Consider the following 20323-nt stretch of genomic DNA (forward strand, 5'->3'; position numbering starts at 1 on the left):
TATATATATATATATATATATAAGATATAGAGATATAGAACTATCGATTTAAACATTTACATCAGTCCATGCCCTCAAGGAACTTGCAATCTAAGGTCCCCAACTCATATTTACACATATATTAGTGTCAATTTAGACAGGAGCCAATTAACCTACCAGCATGCATTTGGAGTGTGGGAGGAAACCCACAGGCACAGGGGGAACATGCAGACTCCAGGCAGGTAGTGCTGTGGTTGGGATTCAAACCAACAACCCTATTGCTGCCAGACAAGTGCACACCACTTAGCCACTGTGCTGCCAGGTTCATATGGGTGCTGGGAACCTTCCCACTGTCATGAAGACCTTGCCTTAGGCCCATGCCATCTAGCTGTCAAGTGACATACACATTACTGTGAAAATGTTTTGGGTAGGTGTGAAAAAAAAAAAAAATCTGTAAAATTAAGAATTCTTTCAGAAGTGCACTTGATTACGTTTTTTTTTTTTTTTTTAATTGATTTTTTTTTTTTTTTTTTTAAATGGATAGGAATGAACAGAAGGGAAATCCAAATCAAAATTTGGTGCGACCACCTTTGCCTTCAAAACACCATCAATTCTTCTAGGTAGACTTGCACACACTCAGCAGGTAGGTTGTTCCAAACATCCTTGAGAACTAAGCACAGATCTTCTGTGGATGTAGGCTGCCTCAAATTCTTTGATCTCGTCATGTATTCGGAGACAGACTCCATGAGATCAAGGCTCACTGGGGACCAAGCCATCACTTCTAGGACTCTTTTTTACACTGAAGATATTTCTGACACTGGCTGTGTGTTTGGGGTCAGTCACACGCCTCCCTGATGGTATGCAATTATGGATAACGATCTGTTAGTATTTCTCAGTATTTCTCAGCATTGAGGACTCCATTGATCCTGACCAAATCTCCAACACCATTTGCAGAAATGCAGTCCCAAACTTGCAAAGATCCTCCACCATGCTTCACTATTGCCTGCAGACACTCCTTGTACCACTCTCCAGCCCTTCGCTACTCATTGTACCACTCTCCAGCCCTTCGCTACTCATTGTAGCACTCTCCAGCCCTTCGCTACTCATTGTACCACTCTCCAGACCTTCGCTACTCATTGTACCACTCTCCAGACCTTCGCTACTCATTGTACCACTCTCCAGACCTTCGCTACTCATTGTACCACTCTCCAGACCTTCGCTACTCATTGTACCACTCTCCAGACCTTCGCTACTCATTGTACCACTCTCCACCCCTTCGCTACTCATTGTACCACTCTCCAGACCTTCGCTACTCATTGTACCCCTCTCCACCCCTTCGCTACTCATTGTACCACTCTCCACCCCTTCGCTACTCATTGTACCACTCTCCACCAACAATATACCTCCTGCTACAGCCAAAAATATCTAATTTTTACTCAGTCCGGAGCACCTGCTGCCATTTTTCTGCACCCCAGTTCCTGTGTTTTCATGCATAGTGGAGTCTATTCTCCTTGTTTTAATGTCAAAGGTATGGCTTTTTGGCCACAATTCTTCCATGAAGACCACTTCTAGCCAGACTTCTCCGGAGAGTAGATGGGTCCCACTAGTTTCCTCCAGTTGTGCTGATGGCACTGCTGGACATCTTACGAGGTCAAAGCAAATAAACCTGATACAAGTCTCATTCTGCATTAAGTTTCCTTGGCCAACTACTGCGTCTACGGTCCTCAACATTGCCCAGTTCTTTGGGCTGCTTCAAAAAAGCTTTATGAATGAAAGCTCGTTTGAAGCCAAAAAGAGTATTCCCATCAAATATTGATTTGATTTAGATTTCTTCCATTTGGTCACTTTGCAAGAGCACACAAACGCATACACCCATCGACACTAGATTATTCAATGCATCATTTAAGATCATTAGCGTGGCTCTTTTACAGCACATGAGTCCTTCAGATGTGAAGGGACCATTAAAGCGATAACAACCTCAACACTCAAGATATGATGGCACTTTGTGGGTTTCCCTGTTTGAGCCTCATAGGCAAACAACACATAATTTTAGTGTTCCTGACACTGGTGACTGATCACTTCACCAGATCACTAAACGGGTCACAATGTAAGCTTCTCTGATACAGAGACTGATATGACTGGCTCAGTGTTCTCTGTACAACACTATGGATGCCAGAAATAATGAAATAAAAACAAATGAATTATAATAAAATAAAAACTGCATGATTGTGGTGGCACAGAGTGCAAGCACTTCTGGTGTAGAGACGGAGGTGACTGGGTCAGTGATGTCTGTAGAGTAGTTCTAAACATATTTGGAGGTATATGTTCATGAAAGTCACAATTTGATGTGTATTTTCTAGATTTTTTTTTTTTTTTTTTTTTTTAAATCAAGAAAAGCTTTGAGAAAACTCACACCATAACAATAATACGTTCAGGAAACATCAACCGTATTAAAACATGAAGTAACCCACAACGTGCATTTTCTAGATGTTTAACTTACCAGCAGACTCAGCAGTGGGAACCATTGCTACCATGTCAGCCATTGGCATTGGGGCAGCATAGCAACGCACTGGTACAGGCATAAAACAGGCCATGGCTGCAAACACAAAGTACATTCATTATGCTGTGAGTGCTAAACACCATGGCACATGGCAGAGCTATAAATTAAATAGGAAAAACAATGTACACTCATAAAATTGGTTTAAAACATACCAACTGGAGGCATGAATCTCTGCACAGGAGGACCTTCTACACGTGTCTTGGTGTCCTTGTTGACGGCTACATAGGCTGTGAGAGAGGAGACAACACCAGACTGCAGACTGGTCTCCAAGATCTTCTTCTTCACTTCTTCAGACTCTTCTTCAGATTCCAGGAAAGAAATCAGATTTTTGGCGGCCAGTCTGTGGATGGTCAGCCTGAGAACAGAGGGGATACAAAGGAGAGCTAAGAATTCACCCCTTACCACCCAGCCATTTTTTGAACTGGTTATTTTCCCTGGTGGTGTGGGAAAGACTGCACATGACCACTGATTGGCTGTCATGCAATTGATGGTCCCGCTAGGTCACAGTCATTACTAGAGGCTGAAAGCTGCCCATGGCGGCTCAGTCACTGTGCTGGGGGATTAGGTGGGCCCTGAAACCCATCCAACATGTATTACATGGATGGCAAGAGGTTAAAGGAGATCTAAACCCAAGAACAAAAATAAAATACAGCTTACCAGATGTTTAGTTAAAATTTCAGGCCAAGTACATTGCTAGAAATTACAGAGTTTGGGTTTGAATAAAGTGGTGCAGCAGACTGCATAAAATATATATGTTGCATATACTAACAAAAATCGTTAAACATTTGCATGCATGTGCTATCCCTAAAATCAACTTTTTGTTTAAAATATTTAAGTGGGGAGTTTTTTTTTTATCTTAATGCATCAAGATAAAAAAAACCTTGTGTGCAGCAGACCCCCTAATATTTACCTGAGCCCCATCTAGATCCAGCAATGTTTCACAAGAGGTTTGGCTGTCTGAGACCCTCCCTCATCCCCTGACAGAAGCGGGAGCCAATGGTCAAACTCAAGCGAGCCAATGAGGAGAGAGGGGACAAGGTCAGGCCATGGCTCCGTGTCTTAATGGATACACAAACAGCTCAGCAGTACCCCAAAGCAAGCCGCTTGCTGTGGGGGCATGAAGCACCGGAGGGGGACCCGAGAAGAGGATCGGGGCTGCTCTGTGCTAAACCACTCCAGAGCAGGGAAGTAAACCATCCATAGATATTGCTGTATTCAATGGGAATACAAATATCATGCGTCTATAAAAAAAGTATATCAAACTGTTACAATACACCATAAATCGATGAATATATCTAAATCACAAATTCCAACCTGGCAGATGAGAGCATGGGTGTCACTGTCTATACAGCCCTGGCCAATTAGGAGAGCAGCCCCAAGTAGGGTTGCCACCTGTCCAGGATTAACCTAGACAGTCCAGGTTTTGAATCATGTGTCCAGTTTTCAGTCCACCTGAAACCTGGACACATTATTCAGACAGGAATGTGGCTCAGAGCAGGGCTTGGCAGGAGGAGGGCACTATGTGCACCGTATTACTATTCTCTTTGGAGAGCCCAAAGGTGTCCCAGGTCTGTTACAATCCTACAATGTAAACAGACTAAATGCACTGTATGCCACTAAAGTGTTAGGGTTTGGCTTTAAGAAAAAGTGGCAACCCCAGTCCCAAGGCATTCTTGATTAACTATATCTGAAAAGCACATGGGCTCTCTGTCAGTCTTCCTCTACAGAGGTCCAGGAGGGGAGAAGGCTGTGGCATCTCCCCAGCACGGGCTGCCATGTGGCCTCAGATGGGTGACCCGAGGGCCTGAAACAAGCTGAAACCCATGGTTCTCTTGCAAGCTGACTGAGGATGTCCACAGATCCTGTCTGGTATCACGGAGGAAGGTAGCATGCGGACAGGGCCTTGAGCACAGAGCCCCTAAAGGGATCCTAGAGACTGGTGTTGCTAAAATCCCCCTCTTTGTGCTAGAAGTGGGGTGTGCAGGGGTAAGCACAGAAGGAATTACAGTTTGGGGTGCACAGGTGAGGAGTACAAGGAGGGGGGGGTGTATAGAAGGAAGGTAGGTGCAAAGATTAGCAGAGGAGGCAGGTAGCGTTAGAGGACGGTGGGGTGCAGAGGTTAGCAGGGATTTTAGGATGCCAAGGGGTACTGACAGGGTAGATAAAGAATTAGGTCAGCGTGTAGGGCATCTCATTAACTTCAACAGGCTGCTCTATGCGCTAGAAATGCAGAAAAAAAACAGTCCCTAACCCGGTTTAAAAAAAAACACAATGCCACAGCACCATAAATTGTGGTGCACGTACACACGCACGAGCAGATGTGAGAGGGTGTCAGTGGCACTGCTGTGTATCTGCTACAGGGCAGCACATCTGTGGCCGAGTTCCCAAAACATGAAAGGAAGGTTAAATCTCCTCCCCCCTCCCCCCCACACACACACGTGGCCACTATAAACCCCCCCCCCCCCCCTCACACTGGTGGTCAGTGTAGAAGTGTCACCTTACATTGGTGGTCAGTACAAATCTCACCATTACATTGGTGTCAGTGCAGAAATCTTTCCATTCCTATATTTCTAATAAATCCCTTGTTATATGGGGGTCAGTGTAGAATCCCCCACTATATACTTGCCAAAGGTTTCCAGCTTTGCTCTACCCGATTCAGAAATTACCATGGTGTACTGCCTCCTAACTAATCGCATCCCCTCACCACTGATCCCATCAGCCCCCCAGCACTGCCACTGATCCCAGGATCCTTAGATGTTTTTCGTCTATTAATGGGTTCCCTCACCTCCCCAGTCCATGGTGTGCAGGCAGAGAAGGATGTACTGTAACCTCTAGAGACCAATCGGTGAGCGGTAAGGATGCGCAGTAGCCTCTAGCGACCAATTAGTGAGCAGTATTGATTTACAGTAATCTCTAACAACCAATCAAGCAGAAGTCATGTGCTGTAACCTCTAGCAACTAATCAGTGAGCCATGTCTGCTGTAACCCCTAGCAACCAGTCATTCAGAAGTAACAATACTATAACCTCTGGCAACCAATCACAATCGTTGCCTGATCTGAGTCAGTAAACTGAGTCTAGCTGCTATTTAATGTATATCTCAGCAGGTGGATAGCGAAATCGCATGAAAGAGGGGACGGTTTGTCCTGGGTCCAATCCATATCAAAGACGGCCCTGGCAGGGACCCAAATCCAGTCAGTATGTAACCCAGATTACTAATTCATGGGACTACAAAGCCCAGCACAACTTCTCCCACACGCAAGCCTTCTTTAAGTCATATGCAACCTTCAGGCTCAAAATAGAAATTACTTTAGAAAACTAAGTGGAAGGCATGGTTTCATATGCACATTACCTCTCTTCGTTACTCATTTTTAGAGGGAACTGCAGTTCATTGGTGAAAATTTCATCTTTGTAGTTGTATTGTAGAGAGACCCGGGCTTCCTTCTCCTCCAACTGAAAGAGAAAATAAAAAAAAAAAAAAAAAAAAAAAAAAAAACACCATAAATAAAAAGCACACACTATAAAGTCTTATAAATGAAAATAAAGATTGGGATATGCCATTCTGTGTCACTAGATTATCTGACTAAAGCTGAACTCCAGGTACAAAAAACACATTCCTCAATAGCTTAAGTGGTGGGGATTCCCATTGACATCAGTGGTTCCTAAGGACGTGGCAGGTGCAAGCACCTACTGCCTACTTAGGAACCAGTGACAGCAGAAAGCGGATCTATCTATCTATCTATATAAAAATAAATCGAAGCAGTAGAAATACCATATACATACATATGTAGCATGTTTTCCAGGCCTGTTACCTGATGTGGGTCTGCCATCGGTACCGGTTACATCTCCAGCCCATGTGGGCTGAGGCCCTGGGGAGACAGACCACTCCGGCATCTTTGTTTTGTAGTTTTATTGTAGAAAAGGGGATGGGAGAAGGGAATGAGTGGGATACTCCTTGTAGGCTTCAACTGTATACACTATTGACTTTCTCAGAAAATGTCTGTCAACGCTGTCCTGATGCCAGCCAGCGCTCACTGATGCTTAGTAACACACTAACTTAAAAGAAGTGCTGGATCCCCGACTTTAAGTCCAGAAGATCCAGGACAGCAGAATAGAGAGTTTGACACTGTTTGACTTGCAGAGTCCCTGACTTTACTCCCCAGCCTTGCACTGGCTTGTAGTAAACTGCTAAAGGTTCCTGCATGAATAACGTTCTCAACCAACACTCTGTACAATTCAGGGCCCCACCGTAGGCACCCCCTTTACACTTGTTACTCTTCAGGGTCCACTGACTATGTACCCCCTCTAACTTCAGGGTCCTCAACCTAGACACCCCCTTTACCGCTAGCTGGCACTGGATCCCAGAACCTTCTCCGGAGTGGTCTCCTCTAACACTTCAGGCAGACCCCCAGGGGCAATCCTCAGTACTCACGACCTGTGTAGGCTTTCCTGGGACTGAACCCCTCGCTGTCCACTGGTTTTCGGCAAACCGGATCCCCTCAGCACTCTGGATTCTCAGGCGACACCCCGAGACATCCGCTCCCTCAGACAGGAGGGGAGACAGCCGTCCTCTCCCTCCTGGGACTCTGCTCCCACCAAAGACACCTGCGTCACATGCTCCCCCAAACTTATACCCCCTCCCAGAATTCCTTGCAGCATAATCTGCCTTCTGGAGTAGCTACAAGCCTGGATGTGTCCCCTGATTGGGCTTCCTCCACTGCCCTATGAGAAGTCTCTCACAGGAGCCAGTGGGGAGACTCCCCCTTCAGCTTAACACCTCTACAACTCATGGCCCCTTACTACAGAAATCATGGCCCTGCTGTAAGGCAGACAAGGCCCACTATACATTTACCTAGCACCTACCTGTATGTACACATACATATTTGTATGTACACATACATATTTTTAGCTCCCAAAAAACAGGGGACCTGTCAGACAAAGGCATGGGCATATTCGTCTGAACACCAGAACAGCCAAAGTTCAGTCTGACCCAAAACGTTAGCTCATCCCTACCCTTTCATTGCTCAGAATTGGCTTCCCGATAGGTGATAGCGGTGGACCATGCGCCTGGTATTGGTGTCAGCATCGTCATTTGTAGTCCAACAGAAGACCATGTGACAGGAACATGCAAAAGCACAAATTGAGAGACCACCGTCACCCCCTAATAGGAAGTGCCTTACCAAGAACCTTCATGGCATGATCACGGATTATTTACAGTATTTATTTTTTTATTTATTTATTTTTTTTTAGGTTGGAAACCTTTTAAAAAATTGCAGCCCTTTTGGTTTTTTTGGACTGGGTTTAGACATGCATACATACTGGATGTAAAGAAGTACAAAAATACATAGTTACCTTTCCTTTGAACTGGACGTAGACTATAGACCTTTGACCCGGGAAGAGGACAGTGGGGGCCTGAGACACCAAATTCTGCTCCACATCAGGAGGAAGGGTCCAGTTTAGGGAAATTTCCTTTATGGTGGGTTGTAAGGCACATTTCAGAGCTTTCAGAACCTGGAGGGGGAAAGGAGGCAGCAGAGGTAAGCAGACAAGGCATTCCTACACTGAAATCTATGGAATTTGTTAGAGGTAACATTTGTTAATTTGGTTTGAATTCTAAAATAAGCCAATGGTGATCACCATGCAGAGTAACCAAGAATGTAAATTTTGTACCAGAATCATAATTTTGGTATCATTTAAAAACAAAAAATTATACCCCCAATAGGAGTTGAACCAATATAGGAATTCATAAGTTTACAACCATCTCTGTATCGCAGTCTAAGCTTTTTATTCCAGAGAAACAATTGGCATAAAGTTCCTCAGGCAACTCCTGCTATGATGACTGCATCTACAGTTCACTGCACATTGGAATTATTCTCTTTGACCATCATACTAGTTACATTTGTGATCAATGGCAATCAATCCCCCCCCCCTTAGAGATTGCTAAAAAAAAGTCCATTGGTTTTAGTAGCAACAAGAAATTGCTTCTTGATCCAAGAAACTCCTAGGAAATGCTAGAGGAACCCTAAGGTTCCAAGATTCCCTGGATGAGAATGGCAGCTATATAGCAGTTTCATAGCTCTAAAGTGAGATCTTTTACCCCATTCAAGGCGTTGCATGTTTAGGTTTTGCAATGAATATCCATACAAAGAACTTGGACCCTTAGATCTTTTGTTTGTTGTGCTCAATCTGCACACATGAATATTTGAATATCAATCCACTTTAAAAACTCACTTTCGGCTGCAGACGATCTTTACCAGTGATGAAGTCATAGTCGCCGCTTGCTGCCCGGGCCATGCCTTTAATGAGAGCGGTAGAAGCGCCTTCACCAATCCCAAAGGTGAAACACCTATAAATTTGTAAATCAAACAGTGTTCAGGGAATGATTTTATTTAACACAAGGATAATATCTATAGTGTGTTATTTTAAACTGAAGCCAACATCTCACTACTTCAAACTTGTGAGGTCTGCAGGTAGACCTTGGGTATGACGACAATTTCTCTACATAGACAAGAGGACAGAAAATTACCGGTGATTGTGTGCATTTCTCTGGACCTCTGCTATCACTTGCTGTGTATTCCCCACTTCTCCATCTGTGAATATGAAGACCTGGAAAAAGATCACCCAACATTTAGGACAAATGCTACTGAAGTCATCTCTGCATCAGAAACCATAAGCCTCCAGAAAAAAGAAAAAAGCTTTCGCAAATACCAACCTGAAGGGTGAACTGCTAAAGGGGTCCTTTAGAACACAGGTCTCTCCCCAGAGACCTACTGACCAGTCAGAGCATAGACCAGGGATCCTCAAATTACGACCCTCCAGCTGCTGCAGAACTACACGTCCCATGAGGCATTGTAAAACTGACATTCACAGACAAGGCTAGGCATGATGGGAATTGTAGTTCCTGAACAACTGGAGGGCCATAGTTTGAAGACCCCTGGGATAGACTAATGGGTGTTTAACAATACACACAATGGCATGGTGTAACCATGTGGTCATCTAACAGACTATTTGTAAATTCATTCAGGCCAGGAATCAAGGGTAGGAGTGTCCTGGGTGATCAGCCCAATCCAGGGATAGTCTCAAATGGGGTCAAAACTAGTGATCGACCAATATCGGATTTTTGTTGCCGATACTGCTATTTTGGCCATTGAATATCGGTATTGGCCGATATTTTCGTACATTTAAAATTTATTTTTACAATTGACGGGTACTGTTGTGGAGGGATCTGGGGGTCTAAAAAGACCCCAACCCCTCCTCTGCACTTAAAGCATTCAAAACAGCCAAGCTGTTTTAAATGCTGTCATTTTTTTTAATTTGGCGCCGAGTCCCCGGAAGTGATGTCATTGACATCACTTACGTTTTTTTACAGCGAGACCTGATCAGAGCCGAATGCGGCTTTGAATGGGTCTTCGGCAGTGTGCTGCCGAGGACAGCGGCCCTGAGGGCTGGTTGCCTGGTGTTGTCCCAAAACCAGGCACTCTGCTCTGAAGGGAACTCCGCCTCAGTCTAGCCATCTGCAATCCAGCTCCGCCTCACCAGCTGAACTGAGTTCTGCCCCTCCAGCCTTCTGCACTCCAGCTCCTCCCATGCTCCCTCAGCTCCATGTAATCTATGGTAGGTTTAGAAAAGACTACACTACGAGTGCCTGGGGAAACTGGTCTAGTGGGACGGGAGACCAGGAGAGCCACTGAGGCACGTCCCCTCCCGCTCCTTGTAATAGCAGTCGAGCGGCTTTTCAGCCGCATCAGTTGTCATTACAAGACAGCCGACCGTCGGCTATGGATGCCGGTACTGGGGTGATGCATCTAGCTGCAGGCATCACTCGGTACAAGAACTTTCCCGAAATATCGGTAACCTCAGGGGCCAATTTCGATATATCGGGGAAAGTGCATATCAGCCCCGCCGATAATCAGTCGATCCCTAGTCAAAACAGTCCACTTCACACTGGTGCTGAACACAATCCTAATAGGAACTTTAATAGGCATAACTTAATTACTGGCAACAAAAATTCATTGTTGTACAATGGTTCTATATTTAGACTGTACATGATCTATAAACCAGAGGCCTTCTGTGTACAGTTGTATAAATGGCTCTATATTTAGCATGTTTCTGGTCTATAAACCAGAGGCCCTGGTTGGTCAGGAGCATCCATAAATGCTCTGCATTTATCTGTCCACTAATATCAAATGAGAAAAAAACCCTAAGAGCTTTATTTGTGATGGAGGTACATGTGCTAAGCCTTGGTCTTTCAGAGATACCCAATTTCTAAATTATCTTACTTGTCTTGGGTGTTGGGGTCTTCCAGCTGTTTTGTAGATTTTCTGTAGGGGCTCCAGGATCTCCGTTCCTCCCAAGTCTGCCGACATCTGGTTTACCTTCTCAATAGCTGCCTCCAGAGTCTCCTGTGTGTACTCCATGCTTTCCCTGTCAAACATCTGCATTTTATATTCAAGTCTATAGATTTTACCTTTTACAAAATGGCAGAGGGAAAAAATAACTTATGTAGACTGGAAAAGAACAGCGTATAAGGGTATAATTTTTTTTTTTGGGGGGGGGGTGATGGTGGAAGAGCTTACAATCGATGGTATAAGGGAGGATACAAAAGGTGGAAGAGATTACAATTAGGGCAGGGGTCTCTAAATTTCAGCCCTTGAGGTATTATTCCTCCCACCTGATACCAAGGATGGGTCACTGCCCTCACTGGAGGACAGGGACATTTTCTAACTCTACTGCCCACAGTCCACCCCCCTTAAGGACAGTAAATTGGCTGTTTATAAAGTTTGGTCTTACTGATCAAGTGACTTTAGGGCCTTAACAGAACAAATAAGCAGGTAAGGATTTCTGACTTTCAGTACTTGATGCATGTTTACTTTAGGTCACTGAATCATTGCAAGTAACTACTCCTTTTGTACATATGGTTTAAGTCTTCGTATAGAGGATTCTACAGCCATTTACGTTATCCAAGTCTTGTGGCATTTGTAGGGTTGAAGTCAGGGCTTGTGCATGACGCTTGAGTTTCTCCACACCAAACTGGCCAAACCATGTATTTATGGAGCTGGCCTTTTACACAGGCAGAGTCATGCTGAAACAAAAATACCTTCCCCAAATTGCTGTCACAAAAGGTCTTTGTATGCATTTTGGCAACACATGTAACATGCATTGCAGTACGAGTCAATTTGAAAAGGCACTGTAACACACCAAGGCAAAGCATATGCACTGTAGCACTCCACAATGTGGTAACGCCATGGGAAAACAAAACCAAAACCAAGGAGGTCATGTGCCATTTTGGGCAGGTTTGGTGGTGTTCCAACAACTAATGTTTCAAGTAAGGTATTTTACAATGCAAATCAGTAATTGGGCCCCCGACAGGACAGTAACCTTCACTGGAAACATCTGAACTTGACGTTTCTGGAGGTAGGTCTACATACTTTACAGAGTACTTCTTTAGAAAGAAGCCTGTGGAGCAATCACTCCCTCTACTTTCTAAGCACTCAAGTGTTAGCATATCCCCAGGCGTTTGCTACTTTTCATGAGATAACAGGTTCAAGAATACCATTTGGGTGACAGTATCTGAAATATTATACATTACATGGGCAAGTTTCCAAAGGGAAGGGTTGCAATAAAAATAATGCACCCTCATCCTAGGACACTGCACATCAGAAATTTATTCTCACAGTATTGCCAAAAGCCCCCGTTTAAGAATTCCAGGTATAGATATTTACATAGTTACGTTAGCCCAACTTAGCAATATAACTACTACATTTATAACAAACCTGGTCATTCCCACTGAAAGCTGTAAATCACTCTAGTGAGCACAACTGCTACGATTGATGCTAGCTTCCTAGTTGCATGCTGAGAGGCAGTCCTGCTGCATTGTGAACACAGAAGTTGCTCAGTCATCATGGGTGCTCTTTAGAGAACGAAAGCTTTTGAAGAGTTCTACGATTGGATAAGGTGAAGAAGCAGGATGGCGACTTCACAATATCCACCTTGTCAAATCAGAATGTTTTGCATTCAATTAAAAAGTGCAATTTTTTTTAATTGTTTCCATGCTTGATGACATTCTGAGTTAGGAATGCAGCATGGCAGCCAATCATGGGACCCAGAGTGGAGATCACTGGAGCAGCGGTGCCTGCTACAGTGATTTTCAGTGTAACACTGCATTGTTACTGCAATGCAGATCTTTATTTTGACCACAAGATGGCAGTTTAACAACTGTTCAACAAAAGTTCCAATACTGGAGTACCTGGTCGCAGAAACTTTGTATGAAAGCAGAACTTTCCCTACAGTTTAGCTGAGATCAAACTACACAATCCAGGAGGAGTACTTGCCAGGGGCAGGAGCATAAAAAGAAAAAGCCCATAAATACAAGAGGAGAGACAGAGACTTGACTGCAGGCAGGACGTGTGGAGGAAAGCTGTGTGAAACCATGTGGGCCCGGACCAGATTGGACAGATAAGGTCCAGGAAGCCACAAGTGCCATCAGAAAGCTGGGTGACCTGGAGGCGGCAGACTAGTAAAGACTCACTTGCTGTCAGATGGGGAGGCCTAGAGCAGACGGGGCCCCCCCACCAGCCAGACAGTCATCATTGTTTCTTTGCATAGGGATCGGATGACAGGGTTTCTAACCCATCTAACCCTACCCTTGTTGCAAGTGTTTGCTGGTCAAGTGACAGGACTCTGTACAGTACAGGCCTCTGCAATTCACAGATTCCGTAGCCCATCTATTGCTACAGTCTGCAATGCCTATACAACCTACACATGTGCGAGAGCTCACCCATTGCAGTCTACCACTCCTAGCCACTTATACTAATACTGTCTGCAAGTTGACCGCATTAACCCTGCTATCCCCCGCTAGGCAGAACTTGCCTTTACCAGCAATTGAAATGCCTGAGGGACTCCTGCTTATGTATCATTCTTGAAGTGATCTTTCCTACCTGTTCTAAGAGAAATTAAAGCAAACTCGCAAATGTATTTATTTTTTGTAGTAAAGCAAAGGGGGATGAATCGGTTTCTGTAACATCTTATGAGGGACTACACCCTTCACTGCGTGCCAACTAAGGGCCCCAACTCAGCCGGCAGAATACAAATGCATAGTTTTAGTGGGTGGACGTTTTGACAAACTTTCTGAAGCTTAAACTTAGTCTCTTCCGATTGAGAGTCTACAAGTGTGCTAGCTTTGCATTTGTTACTCCATTTTGCTCACTTGAGGAAAATATCTGTCCTAGAGCTATTGTTTACATCTACAGTCCTGCAGGAAAGGTGGACAGGTCTTAAAAAGGGCACCAGACTGTTGCATTATTCCTTTATCAATAGGTTCAGTTAACTATTTGCATACCATACACGCCTTTGATCGTAAAGTGATACTAAAGTCTTGGGTTTTTTTGTTTAAACACAACATGTTCTACTTACCTGCACTGTGTAGTGGTTTTGCAGAGCAGCCCAGATCCTCCTTCTCGGGTCATTTTTCAGCTCTCCTGGCCCCTCTCTCCTGCTGAGCAAGCAGCTTGCTCTGAGGGCAGCCGAGCCAGGACTCCGTGTGTATTCAGACACAGAGCCGCAGTTCAGCCCTGTCCCCTCTACCCATTGGCTCCTCACTGACTTTAAATGACAGCAGCCAATCAGGAAGGAGAGTCTAGGACAGCTGAGACTCTCGTGCAATATCGCTGGATCGAGATAGGGCTCAGGTAAGAATTAGGGGGGCTGAGGCAGCTGCTGAACACAGGCTTTTAATCTTAATGCAGAACATGCATTAGGATAAAATGCTTCTGCATTTAGAACCATTTTAACACAACTTCATGTGTTTTTCAAGAGTGTTTGTATTTTTGTGTGTAGCTCAGCTGCACATTTTTTCTGCCCCCCAAATGCAAGAGTTAAGTAGGATCTTACGGTGCCTTACAGTCTTTAGCATTAGGATAACAGCACAGAGGGTGCTCTATGGTTGTCACCGTGTCACATGGCTGTTGGGTACCGACTTTGTAAAAGTCAGTACCCAACAGTCATGTGACACCAAAAGCCATGGAGCACCTGCTGTGCTGTTCTTTTCCTAAGGCTAAAGATCATAGTAAACCCTGAGGATTCTGCAGTACTTAACATATTAGAATGTGTAACCGCTCCCTGTCAGCCACCTCATGCAGGTCACAGCATCTGAGAGCAGGTACATTACATCAGATCAGATCACTCTGCCGCCAGGGAAGGCAGTGGCACCCATCTGGTAACTGCTGAGAATGTGGTGCAGGATTATCTACATCTGCCTGAAAATTAAGAAAGTCCTTGCAATGCTGTCACCACCTGGGCCCACCTGTTGAGCTGATGGGGCCCAGAATCAGTACAAAAAAAAGGACCTGTTGTACTGCCTTAGCAGCCCTATATAGCATCTTGGCCAGTTCACCAGATCCATTGAATGACTTTAGTACAACCAGCCGGTCATATTTTTTTGCATGCGATCACATGCAATGTTCTGCCAGCAGGAAAAGCTCCCCGCCAGCAGAATACATTCATGCTGCAGGATTCCCCCCCCCCCCGCCCATCCCAAAACCTATGGTTGCAGGAAAGAAAGTTACATCTTCTATGGCTTGCCTAAGTTTTTCACATTTGCACAGAACAAATTTACATGCATTTTCACTGCAAGAATTACCATGCAAATGGTCTTATATTTTATAAATTCCAACCTCTTTCTAAGTGAAATTTGTATGTTACATAGAAAATAATTGGAAGACATTACAATAACTCAGATGTACTGCAGTATTACCCTCACCCAGACCTGAAATGAATTCAGCCTGGCCCATTCCCAGGAGGGGCATTCTTGTTGCCAGAAGCAAACCACATGATCCCAGGCCGGTCAACCAACCCACTTCCAAGTCAAGGCTTTCCTCAGGCAGTGAAAAGTAGTAGGTCCAGACTTTTGACCAACTAGGAAGGGATTGGAGGGCATGGATTGATGACCACCCCATCATCGCAGAGGATGAGGCATAGGAGGGTGTGGTGGAGGACCGCCAACAAGAACCCCAAGCTGAATCTCTTAAATGCTTCCTCTCCAGAGGAAACCCAATATCCAATTTTCAAAACCATTTTTGGTGACGAGTTTCCTGCTTGAGTTGAGATTTACAATTACTAAAATTTGGAGGTGGTTTCCATTGCTTCTGTGTCACCCCCAGGAGACAATTTGAAAGTTCCCTTCCAACAAACATGTTACGGTTATACTTACGGAAATAAATACTCGAATGTGGAGCCAAAACCATAGATGTTGAAGTAACATCCCAGGGGTAAACTCTTCAATAGAAGAACCAACGTCTCCTGGAGGGAAGATAGTTAAACAGAGCTTTGTGTTTAAAATATACCAAAAATGAGGAGAGTGCGATAGGTTCTATTTTGATCACCGCTATCTGGGGCCACTATATTGCCATATGGCAAGTGAGGGAAAAATCATTCAACGGGAAAACAAATGGGTTTTAAGCCTTTCCCTGCTCCAATAAAACAAATGGCAACTTTCAACAAATAAAATAAAAATGGCAACTTTCAACAGTTACAGGGTATATCAGTCATCCTGTCTTCATTACCTATTGAGATACTGTTTTGAGGTCATAAGGTCTTTTAAAAACTCCAAGAGGAGTGTGGTAGTGGAAACGTGCACAAAGTTATTGCAAACCTACAAGTTTCTCTTCAATAATGAAAGCTCTAACTGCTTTATCTGCTGGCCCCTTCCTACTTCAGTGTTCCCAGGGACCCTCTTTTTCCCAAGACTATCGCAGCAAGTGCAGGACTAGCCAACATTAGGTCCACCAATGCCCTCTAAAGCAATGTAGCTAGCAGAAGATTAAGGACTCAATATGATTCCCTAGCCATTGAGCATAGTTCTCAGTATGTTGGCGACCTTAATTTACAGCGGCCTATGCTTAGCTCTCATTCTAAAAGAGCATTGGCAATTTAGCTGATAAATTGGTTGCATCTTTTCTGCTCATCTGGTGAGAAGAGCTACAGTTTACGCTGGTCTTCAAGTTTTACCGCAGTACTCCACAGTGAAACCTTTGTGTATTGTGCATACTGCTAAACGTTATATACGGTTATTGTAACGAAATAATTACATGACAATATATTCTGTCATTTGCCACAAGGTCGTGAGTCAGGTTTCTGGGTGACCCAAGGAGACAGTTGTGCCGAGACACTTGCCAAAGTCGTGTTAAAGAACAGATGACCAGATTTAACTGCCAGCACCCGCAGGGGTGGTGCTAAAGGGGGCAGCGGATAGAATGTCTGCATGTTCACTGTATTTAAACTCAGCCAGACACCATGACTACCATGTAAGATTCTGAGTGTAGTGTACACTGCATATGTGCATAGTTTTTTTGGGTCTCCATAAAAAAAAAAAAAAAAAACACCCACAAACCACCTAGTGTGACGGTACTTAATGCCACTAGGAGTGAAAGATAGATAGATACTTAATGGACACGGATAATAGGGTTTGATTACTTCAAATGGGAAAGCAATATTCACCACCACGATCTCTCAAGAAATATGAAGATTTAATCCCACTTTACACTGTGAGACCTATAGCCTGTTGCCATGAAGTCTGTGACTCCTAAATAAGCAATGCTTTTGATGTGTTTTCCATGTGCTTCAATGTAGGAGACGGACAGACAGTCACTGGCAGGCTCTCCCCATTTATCTCTTGAGGTGTGATGTGTCTGTTCCATTGTTAAATGTTAATGACCTCACATTGTAATTTTTAACTGTAGGTCCACATTAATGCAAAAGTGCCATCTCAACCAACACTATTGGGAACTGTTAATCCTACCCACAGTCCTACCTAGAGCATGAGATAATCAGCAATGCAAGATGAATTGGAAGGCCATGTTGCATAATACAGGGAGTATAATGGCTGGGAAATGAAGAGCCGTTCTGATTGGATGTGGTTGGTTGCCCTTGTGTATCCCCCCCACAATGACTTCAACCACAAAAAGGTGTGGTGCACTGACCTTGGCGCTCTGAATGCGCATTGGGGCGTTCGGCTCCGAATTCATCGGAAACTCCATACTGCCAGACCGATCCACAACAAATATGAACTCTCCAAACTTTGACTGTTCCTGGGTCTCAGGAAAGCTGGGGTAGAAATTCAGCATGGCGACTGGATATGCCATGAAAGAACCTTAATAGGAGAGAGTAATTAAACATCAGGAACACCAAAAAAAGACTCCATTGTGGAGATACTACCCATCCCTTTGACAACTTTACAGGAGTACAAGAGGAAATAGCCATGAAGGACTTAGTCATCACAGGCACTTCCCAAAAATACTTTATTCTAGTCTGCGTCTATATTTAAGGATTTCCCATCACTTCCTGTCCTAACAGGAAATGATGGAATCTCCCCAGTAAGGACACAGATGGGAAAAAACCATTGGCTCTATAAAACAAAAAAAAAAGTTTAGTTGAAGTTTTGACTTTAATCAGAAATGAAGTTTCAAACTCCCAGATTAAAATTTTCTTTAGAAAGCAGCCACAGGCTGAGTAAGCCTGTCTGGTACCAGCATACTACAAAGAAAACCCTTGCTCTTTATTTGAAGCAGTGGTCTCTCTGCAGAATGCCAACATGACCCCTGAGGATTCAGAGCTAGAGCTCTCCAGTCAAAAAAGTGTATGCCCCTGCTGATTGGAGAGCTTTGGTGCTGAATCAGCAAAGGGCAGTTTGGACCTTTGTAGAAAGACCACTGTTTCCACAGAGAAATACGTTTGCAGCATGCTGGCAGGGGACAGCCTTCTCTGTTTAGCATGGGACTGCTTTTCAAAGAAAAGGAAATGCAAGACTATCTACTGTGTAAAAGTACCAATGAAAAAAAAAAAAAAAATAATATATATATATATATATATATATATATATATATATATATATATATATATATATATATATATATATATATATATAATAATTAAACATTGACATACGTTATTTATCATTATTTATCAGCATGCTGAAATATACCTGCATAAACTTAGTAATTTCATAACTAAAATTTAGTCCTTCTGAGCAACTGACCTTCTTCAGCATCTGGAAGACCAGACTCCAGAATTGCACTGGGCTTGTTCACTTCATTGTAGTAGGCCAAAAGCTCTATATCTCGGTCAAATTTATGACCCTCTGCTAGCGCCACCTATGAGGAAAATGGAAAATGAAGGTTCATAAAAAACAATTCCCAAGAACTTTAAGGAGAGGATCTCTGGAAGACAAATTAAACCATATTAAGCAAAACCTTTTGGGTTTCTAAGCCAAGCACAGAGTGACCGCACTGGATAAGTAGGTTGAGGCCCTTCCTCATAGGAGTAGCACCCTCCCAGATAGGTTGCTAGTTAAGGTAGGCAAATTTATTTGTGGCTTCCCTGTAATCAGAGCAGCTTTTGATTACTTGAGGCTGCAAGTTTGATTGCTTCCAATCCATCTTGGAGGCTGCCAGAATATAGAGAGTGGGAGAGTCATGAGCAGCCTACTTATTAGGCAGTGCCAGCCAATCCCCTAGGGGAGGGAGGATTCCCAGATGGTGGCTGGGTTAGTGCATATAGTGGAGTAGCGTTTGTCCCCAGGTGGAAAGGTTCCCCAGTCAGAAGGGCTCCTCAGCTGAAGATTCTAGTCTCATTGAGGTGCCAGCTGGGCATAGCTGGGCGGCCTCTCCTGCTGCAAATTCTTTTTAAAGCCAAGAGGGGTTTCACTGGGCATCCAGTCTGGAAGAGAATGTCCGAGCTCTGGAGTCATTCATAGTACCTAGAGACAGTACAGACCTGTAAAAAGTATCCTAGTGACTATGGCTGATATGAACCCCTGGTGCACTAGTACCAAGGCTGCCTGGCGCATTACTTAGATGTTCCAATTTTCCCTACTGCTGAAAGTACTGTAAGAAGCTACAAAGAAGAGTGTCCTCTTAATGTTGTTCAGTGATTTGGAGTATTCCTTAGCTTCCCTGAGCCTCCTCCCAGTTATTCTGCAATAAGCTTTAAAAAGGCAATCCCCTAGAACACGTGTCAAACACAAGGCCCGCGTGCCATATCCAGCCCCTGTAGGTCACGTGGCCCTCGCACCTCTCCTGCAGCTACAGTAACCCCCTTGTTTCTGCCCCATCTTATCTTAGCAGTTGGCAGCAGAAAGGAGGCCAGAACTCTTCCCACTCCCACCTCCCCTGGTCTCAGCATTCAGTAGACTCCAGCAGTCCTCGACCTCTTCCAGACCCTGAACTTTCCATTTCCCAGCTCTGCTCCCAGCAGCAGCACAAGGTAAAAGGTGTGCATTGTGATGTTAGGGAGGGGGGCTGTTGGTATCTAACGGGGAGGGGGGGGGGTGGGAGTGCTCTGCACATCTAGTCTTAAGATACAACTAACCCTTAAAAAAAAAAAAAAAAAAAAAAAAAGATAAACAATGCTGATGCAGCCTGTGATGGAATTAAGTTTGACACCCCCTACTCTAGATGGTTTATTGAGCCAAAGGAGTGAATGTTGCTGCTTGCCAGTACACTAGTGGTAGCGCTACACAGGGAGGACTCCTAGCGAGCCCCTCAAACCAATTGTATTCTCCTACCTGTCCCGCTGTCACCTGCCCTGGATTAGTATCCAACAGCTCACTAATATAGTCAGGCTCCAGCCTCTTTTTATTAATTGTTTATTGTAATTTGAAATAAAGCTGATGCTTTTGGAGCAGTCAGTGTTTCCATGCTCCTGAATCTTACTCTATCCCTCCAAGCAGACAAAGTCATAAGCCTTTGGGCAAAGAATTCTTACCATGTCCAGGCGGCAGCTCACACCGCAGC

At 44.2% G+C, this 20323-nt stretch overlaps 1 protein-coding gene across 1 annotated transcript in view; it reads right to left on the bottom strand.

Moving 5' to 3' along the window:
• LOC309550172 (von Willebrand factor A domain-containing protein 5A-like) overlaps positions 1-20323 on the bottom strand; it is a gene marked incomplete at its 5' end in the record, with an annotated part of 50757 nt that overhangs the window by 16793 nt on the left and 13641 nt on the right. The window contains 11 exons of the mRNA XM_082250600.1: positions 1032-1388; positions 2480-2575; positions 2692-2894; positions 5890-5990; positions 7890-8048; positions 8769-8883; positions 9064-9143; positions 10817-10961; positions 15745-15833; positions 17513-17682; positions 18568-18682. Coding sequence (XP_082106726.1) covers positions 1032-1388; positions 2480-2575; positions 2692-2894; positions 5890-5990; positions 7890-8048; positions 8769-8883; positions 9064-9143; positions 10817-10961; positions 15745-15833; positions 17513-17682; positions 18568-18682 — 1630 coding nt within the window. The remainder of the gene's footprint in view (positions 1-1031; positions 1389-2479; positions 2576-2691; positions 2895-5889; positions 5991-7889; positions 8049-8768; positions 8884-9063; positions 9144-10816; positions 10962-15744; positions 15834-17512; positions 17683-18567; positions 18683-20323) is intronic.

The sequence above is a fragment of the Pelophylax lessonae genome (genome assembly GCF_965119305.1).
Source record: "Pelophylax lessonae genome assembly, chromosome: 1".
In the NCBI taxonomy this organism is placed as follows: domain Eukaryota; kingdom Metazoa; phylum Chordata; class Amphibia; order Anura; family Ranidae; genus Pelophylax; species Pelophylax lessonae.